The following is an 8,155-nucleotide window of genomic DNA, read 5'->3' as shown; positions in this document are numbered from 1 at the left end:
TCTGGGGATCATTATCCCAGAGACCTGTTCTGCCATCATACAGGTCATGCAGAAGGACTATATTAAGGTAAGATATTTTTCTTTTATTAGCATCACATGTTCTTTTATGTAATCTTTGATAATGTGATGTATTTCTTGCTTCAAACACTACTTACCATCATTGCAATATAGTGTGAATGTCCCCTTTTTATCCTCACACATGCTGGAATTTTTTCCTGTTATTTTTTGTCATGCATGTATATTTTCCTTCAATAACCTTCCCAGCATGAAGTGATGGGAACATATCCACCTAGTCTACTCATTTGGAATGTATTTTGTTTGAGTGTATTTAGTGTGCTGCTAATGAGCAATTATCTAGATTTCACAACCCCCCCACCCCCCCCACCTAAACTCACTCCAAATAGTGTGCTGCTAATGAGCAATTATCTAGATTTCACAACCCACCCACCCCCCCCCCCCCCACCTAAACTCACTCCAAATAGTGTGCTGCTAATGAGCAATTATCTAGATTTCACAACCCCCCCACCCCCCCCACCTAAACTCACTCCAAATAGTGTGCTGCTAATGAGCAATTATCTAGATTTCACAACCCCCCCACCCCCACCCTCGTTAAAATTTGCTTGAATGTTCTGTGGTGTTGATTTGTCTAAAGCAAATATATGTTGCACTTTGCAAAATGCATGTGCACTCTACAAGTGCATTTGTTCCAGTGCTTTAGTAAATGAGCAGAAGCTCTGCTGATTTCCATCATCAAATCATATGCAAGCCTCAAAGTGTTTTCATTAATTGCCCTTGCATGTGATTGTGTACTCCTTGCAACATGAATGCCTTTTTACATTACCTCATTTACTGTAAGCTGGTTAGCAACTGCACCTGCAGAGTGCGACAACTGCAGTCTTGTAGCCTTTTTAGTCCCTAAATTCCTGCGTGTCCTAAAAGTAATTTTTTTTAGGGATTTCACAACCCCCTAAAATGTAATCAATGTTCCATCAGAGGGGGTGAGCAATCTGATAAGTGTGCCTTTCCATATTAGTTATTCCAGAACAATTAAATTATTGAATGTTATACTGATGCTGGGGAATAATGTTTTTAATTGTCTAATTTTCTTGCAATGTTAGCTTCCAAATTAATTGATTTTGGTTTTCTTGTTTGATTTCCCAGTTTCCTTCAACGCCACAGGAATGGCAGACTGTGGCATCCCATTTTGCCAGCCGTTGGGACTTTCCCAATTGTGGAGGGGCTATAGATGGGAAACATGTCCACATTGTGCCACCACCCCATTCGGGGTCATATTATTTTAATTATAAGGGGTTCCACAGTATTGTTTTAATGGCGGTGGTGTCGGCACACTATGATTTTTTATATGTGGACGTGGGGAAGAATGGCCGGATGTCGGATGGAGGAGTATTTGCCCAGACGGAGTTCTGCCAGCGTCTCCAGAGTGGTGGCCTGGGATTGCCACCTGATGAGGATAACGTGGAAGGACTCCCCTTTGTCTTCATTGCCGATGAAGCCTTCGCTCTCAGCAAGCACCTCATGAGGCCATTCCCCCAAAGAACCCTCACCCCGGAGAGGAGGGTTTTTAATTACCGGCTGGCCAGAGCTAGAAGAGTGGTTGAGAATGCGTTTGGAATTCTGGCCAGCCGGTTCCGCCTGTTTCAAACAGCCATTAATTTGGCGGAATACAAACTTAATTTTATCGTTTTATCGTGCTGCATTCTGCACAACTTTTTAAATAAGCATTCTCCAAATTATATAGGCACAGTTGGGCCTGAGGCCGGACAAATAGAAGCCAACCTTACAGGCCTGGATACTGTCCGTACTGGCTTGGCCCCCCAAAGTGCCCGTCAAGTTAGACAGCAATATGTTAATTATTTTATGGGTAGGGGGGCCATTGCAATGGGCCAGGATATATAATTTTTGACAATAAAAAAATTATTGATGAAATCTTGCATTATATTTATTGCTTGCCTTTCTTTTGGGCTGTCTCCTAGGTTATGGTCGAGCAGTTGTAGTGCCAACTGTATTGTAATTTTAAATGTCTAAATAAGCTCCATTGCCACTGTAAACAACTTTTTTACAATTATAACTAAAATGATACTGAGCCTTGAAATAACAAACCACACATTTATTTAATTCCTATAAGGAGATGTTTTTATTAATGGTTGTTATGCATTCAGTTCTGCATTTAGTATAAAATGTTCATAGACAAAAATAGAATGATATCTTAATAATGTAGCAAAATATAATTATATCTAAATATTTATACCTAATCCACAAAAAAATATTTTTGGCTTTTTGATTTTCACAAACAGGCTTATTTTTTTGTTTTGGGAAAATCAAGTTTTGTTTTGTTTTTTTTTTTTTTAAAGCAATTTTTTTGTTTATGTTTTTTTTTTTATCAAGTTATTTTTGTTTTTATTATTTTTTTTTAATAAAGTTTGTATATTTTTTTTTTGGTTTTTTAAAATCAAGTTTTTAAATTTTTTTTGTTTTTTTAAAATCAAGTTTTTTAATTTTTTTTGGTTTTTTAACATCAAGTTTTTTTAATTTTTTTTGGTTTTTTAAAATCAAGTTTTTTAATTTTTTTTGTTTTTTTAAAATCAAGTTTTTTAATTTTTTTTGGTTTTTTAACATCAAGTTTTTTAATTTTTTTGTTTTTTTAACATCAAGTTTTTTAATTTTTTTTGGTTTTTTAAAATCAAGTTTTTTAATTTTTTTTGTTTTTTTAAAATCAAGTTTTTTAATTTTTTTTGTTTTTTTAACATCAAGTTTTTTAATTTTTTTGTTTTTTTAACATCAAGTTTTTTAATTTTTTTTGGTTTTTTAAAATCAAGTTTTTTAATTTTTTTTGTTTTTTTAAAATCAAGTTTTTTTAATTTTTTTTGGTTTTTTAAAATCAAGTTTTTTAATTTTTTTTGTTTTTTTAAAATCAAGTTTTTTAATTTTTTTTGTTTTTTTAAAATCAAGTTTTTTTAATTTTTTTTGGTTTTTTAAAATCAATTTTTTGATTTTTTTGGTTTTTTAAAATCAATTTTTTTTTTTTTTTTGTGTTTTTTTGAAAATCAAGTTTTATTTTTTTGTGGATTTTTGAGGTATTTACGAGAAACAGCCCTCCTTTTTTACATTAGGTTAAACAGCCATTTATGTTCTGCCAAAAAAAAAAAAGAGAAGGCCCAGAATGGGGTCAGCAAAACAGGAAATGAAGGACATGATTGATGTTTTGGGGTTTAAAAAAGGGCATTTAGATTCGACCCAAAACATCAATCATGTCCTTCATTTCCTGCTGCATACGATCCAGCCGATTCCGCATTTCATCCATGTCTTTATTCCAGGCCATTATTTGACCAATTAGCCGTTGGGCACTTTCAGAGGTGAAATAGTCACTTCTTGTTGTTGTACCTAAAGTGGAATGAAACCAAAAAATGTCTTTAGAAATATGCACACATACATAGTTTACCTTACCATAAATAAAGCTGTTGTCTCAGACACTGACCTGGTGGGGTGCCCATGTAGCCTAATTCCTCCACATCCTCGGGGGTGGCACTATTGCTTGAATGAAGCACAACCAGATCCCCTAAAATAGAGTAGACAAATTACATTAAACAAAAGGCAGCCATGCATAGATTAACGTAAGCTGGTGTGTCAGACACTCACCTGGTGGGGTGCCCATGTCGCCCACCTCTCCTTCCTCCACATCCTCAATGGGACTTGGGCTTATTTCCCAATCATGTTTTGCTTGGGGTGGACTGTCTTCTGGTTGTTGGCTGAGTGATTTTTCCCCTATGTGAAACAAAAAATTATTAATCTAATTAGCACACAGATATTTTAGTACATAGTAATTTTCCAACATTTGTAATGAAGTGGTTTGTGTAGAGTTCCTATTTTACCTCAATATTTAAAATTAGAAAGACATATCGGATAGATAGATATCAATATCTCAAAATATAGTTAATAATCTTTTGATCTCTCTCTATATCTGGAACAAAATCTCTAAATATCTAACTAAATGTAAAGCCAAAAAATTAAGATAACTTCAAATCTTCAAAAAGAATGTTTGACATTTCTATATCTATCTATCTACCTATCTCTATATTTCTCTCTCTCTATATATTTCTCTCTCTCTCTCTCTCTCTCTATATCTCTATATCTATATCTATATCTATATATATCTCTCAATATATATATATATATATATATCTCTCTCTCTCTATAGTTATATATATATATATATATATATATATATATATATATATATATATATATATATATCTCTAGATATATATATATCTATCTATAGATATGTAACGAAGTTTATTAAAAGATCGTTTGAAACGATGAACAAAAAATCGGATAGGAAGGAAAAGCACATGGAGCAGTATACAAGGTAATAAACACAAGAGAAAAACACGACAAGTACTTACTTTTTTTAAGAACTTTCCGGATACGTCGGTATTGATCCGGCTCCCTGAGTTTCAGGTCAGACCATCTTTTTCTCAGTTGATCTTTGGAGCGCTGGACCCCAAAAGATGCCTGCAAAGTCTCCACGACCTTCGCCATTATTTTGGCCTTGCGCAAATTTGGCCGCGCGTACGGCCCATAATTGCCATCATAGTCGTCTTTGTGAAGAATGGCCACCATCTCCACCATCTCTTTAAAACTCATATTAGAGGCCTTAAATCTAGGCCTCATAGATTTCGCTGACGTTCCAGCCTCCGGGCTGTCTCCACTATCTGAGGTCGTCAACATTTCAGGTGTCTCCGCCATTCTTTAACTCCACTACGCGCCGTAACAAAAAATGGGCGGAGAACATGAGTTAAAATCGAACGTCAGGGGCGGGCGACGCAGGCGGAGTTTCACACATGCGTAGTGTATAAAGAGGGGCCTTGCGCACGTGTCGTACGTACGTTCTGTGCGTCGAATTAGGGGGCGGAGAACATGAGTTAATTTCGAACGTCAGGGGCGGGCGACGCAGGCGGAGTTTCACACATGCGTAGTGTATAAAGAGCCTTGCACACGTGTCGTACTTACGTTCTGTGCGTCGAATTAGGGGGCGGAGAACATGAGTTAATTTCGAACGTCAGGGGCGGGCGACGCAGGCGGAGTTTCACACATGCGTAGTGTATAAAGAGCCTTGCGCACGTGTCGTACGTACGTTCTGTGGTAGGTGATAGTGGACCTGGACGTTAAAAAACGAAGGTAATTTTAGATATATATTTTTTTTTGGGGTTTTTATGGTCATGACTTTGTAGCAAGCGGCCTATATGGCTTGATAGATTGATGAGGCCTACATAGGGAGAAGATGATGAGGGGTTAGCCGAAACCTATCATAAAAGTGTTTTTTGTCTTGTGACTTCATCTTTTCCAGATATAATGAATCCCCTATTTAAGGATCCAGAGTTCCTTACATCTTTTATTTCCAAATATCGAGAGATGAGGAATTTGTGGGAGGTGAAACACCCTCAGTATTATGCTAAGCATGTGAGGAAGTCAACGCTGGAGAGACTTCTGGCCTTTGTCCAGGCGACCATCCCGGAAGCAACAATGGAGACATTGCTCAAGAAAATTGGGGTCTTGAGGAACATGTATAAGAGGGAGCATAAGAAGATCCAGGAATCAAGGAGATCAGGAGCATCAGCAGATGATGTTTATGTACCCAGGCTGTGGTACTATAATCAACTCCGTTTTCTGGATGACCAGAATGAAGCCAGGCCATCACTTTCAACCCTTCCCTCCACCCTTCCCTCCACCCCAGCAGAGGCTGATGAGGAGCAAGCTGGGTCTTCCATCCTGGATGAACCAGATATGACCATCTGGAGTCAGGTAAATTATTTTAACAAATATTTACTGTACTAATATTAATGATGTTAACTGGATGTTATAATTGTCTAAAATAATTTGGCACTCAAAATTGTGTATACATATCAATTGACAGTAGTGGCTAAATATGTTTGGCACCTGCTTGAAATAATTATGGTGTCTGATTAGACTCTTTTATTAAAGAGAAGTATTCACATTGAATTTGCTATTCATGAGAAGCAAACTGTGTGTCATTGATGAACCCAAAAAAATATACTCAAACTATTGTCCTTTTTTTATACACAGGATGAGTCCATCCAGGAGGAATGTGGGGAAAGTGGCAGGCAGGAGGAGACCAGGCCCATGGACAGCCTGGAGGAGGCCGGATTCACCATCATCCTGGAGGAGGCTGGGCCCAGTGTCAGGCCGGAGGTGGCTGCTCCCAGTGAGGTGGCTGCTCCCAGTGAGGTGGCTGGGCCAAGTGAGGTGGCTGGGCCAAGTGAGGTGGCTGGGCCCAGTAGGAGCCTGACCGAATCCCAAGTGCCTCCCCTCCACCTTCCCAAAAAAAGGGCCAGGAAGGGGATGGTCACACAGGACGCATCCCTGCGCCTCATGCAAGAGGCCACCCGTTTTTTAACGAGCCCCCCCGAAGCGGAAGAATCCTATGGCTGCTACTTAGCCAGCAGGCTTCTTCAGATGGATTGGGAGCAGCGCCTCATTTGTGAGCGCCTATTTGGGGAAACAATCCATAAGGGGCTGCAGGGCACGCTAACACAAAACACCCAACTACATGAGGCAGCCCCCCCTCCTCCTCCTCCTCCTCCTCCTCCTCCTCCTCCTGCCACAACTGAAACACCAGAGCCACAGCCTCAAAAGAAGGCTACAGGGAAGGCTGCAGGGCAGCGTGGAGGAAAGGCTGCAGGGAAGAGAAGAAAATGATGACCTGGGTTCAGTCTGGTCTGACAGAAGACGCAGGCTGTTGTAGGACCACAGTCTGGGGACATCTAGATCATCTGCTGGTGCTGTTGATCTCTGGGATTCTTGGACCAGATTGTGCTCCCTCTTATATGGACTCCGCAAGATCCCAATTTTCTGGTACACCGACTTTTTCCAGCGTTGACTTCCTCTTTATTTTATTTTGACCATGAATAAATGGATCTTTTTTGAGTTTAGCAAAAGACTTTATGTGTTTTCTTTGAAATCATTGATTTTACACACAATGTTAAATTAACAAGGGACAACAATCTCATTGAGTTTGAAAAAAAACACACCAAAAATACATTACTAATGTTAATAATGTCCAAGTGGTAAGTCTTGAAAATCAAAAAATTTACGTAACCAAAAACGGTGCTTTGGGTTAACTTTATCTAAAAACTAAAAAATAATCACTATAAAAAAAAAAAATAATAATGGGTTCTTTGTGTTAACTTTACAAACCTAAAAAAAAAAAAGGGGAAAAAGTATTATTAGTATGGAAACATTGTTTTTAAAATGCATACTATATCATTCATGAGATCAAAGAGAAAAAGAATCCAGAAATCAGTTTGGGAGAACTCTGATTATGAACAGCAAAACACCTTCGTTCTTTAGAGCCTTCGTAAAGAAGAAATAAAATGCGCTGCATTCAACGATCACAGATTTTGCAGCGTGATGAATGTGCTACCTACAATACGAACACTAGTTTTACTAGACCGAGTGCTTCCGTTTAGTTTTTGCTTATGAGCATGCGTCGTTTTTTTGTCCGTCGGACTAGCATACAGACGAGCGGACTTCGGGGTCCGTCGTAGTTACGACGTAAAGATTTGAAGCATGCTTCAAATCTAAAGTCCGTCGGATTTGAGGCTAAAAAAGTCAGTTGAAAGTCCGGAGAAGCCCACACACGATCGGATTACCAGCCAGCTTTAGTCCATCAGCGTCCGTTGGACTTTTGTAGACGAAAAGTCCGACCGTGTGTACGCGGCATAAGTCTTCAATATTTTGTCTTAACATATTGCCATATAGACTATGTATCTTTGAAGTTCATATGATGACTATATGCTTAAAAGCAGATACAATTGATCCTCCTTACTGTCTATTGACTTGTTTACAGTTTTATATGACATTGTTCAGCGCCACACTTTTTTGGAATTAATTTGATGGCATTTTGAATGCACAGAGATACCGCAATGAGATCCTGAGGCCCATTGCTGTGCCATTCATCCACAACCATCACCTCATCTTGCAGCATGATAATGCACAGCCCCATGTTGCAAGAACCTGTACACAATTCCTGGAAGCTGAAAACATCCCAGTTCTTGCATGGCCAGTATACTCACCGGACATGTTACCCATTGAGCATGTTTGGGATGCTCTGGAT

At 38.6% G+C, this 8,155-nt stretch overlaps 1 protein-coding gene across 1 annotated transcript; it reads left to right on the top strand.

Annotated features, from left to right (window-relative positions):
- Window positions 1-4,738: 4,738 nt before the first annotated feature.
- On the top strand, window positions 4,739-7,307 carry LOC141141566 (uncharacterized). Its single transcript, XM_073629156.1, has 2 exons — window positions 4,739-5,823; window positions 6,106-7,307. The coding sequence occupies exons 1-2, from the start codon at window positions 5,374-5,376 to the stop codon at window positions 6,736-6,738; spliced, it is 1,083 nt and encodes a 360-aa protein (XP_073485257.1). The 5' UTR covers window positions 4,739-5,373; the 3' UTR covers window positions 6,739-7,307.
- Window positions 7,308-8,155: the final 848 nt, after the last annotated feature.

The sequence above is a fragment of the Aquarana catesbeiana genome, linkage group LG04, assembly GCF_042186555.1.
Source record: "Aquarana catesbeiana isolate 2022-GZ linkage group LG04, ASM4218655v1, whole genome shotgun sequence".
NCBI classification, from domain to species: Eukaryota; Metazoa; Chordata; class Amphibia; order Anura; family Ranidae; genus Aquarana; species Aquarana catesbeiana.
This window is presented reverse-complemented; position numbering and strand designations above follow the sequence as displayed.

Coding starts and splice junctions, on each gene's coding strand:
- LOC141141566 (XM_073629156.1), top strand. CDS start 5,374: ATGAATCCCCTATTTAAGGATCCAGAGTTCCTTACATCTTTTATTTCC. Junction 5,824..6,105: donor ATATGACCATCTGGAGTCAG/GTAAATTATTTT, acceptor TTTTATACACAG/GATGAGTCCATCCAGGAGGA.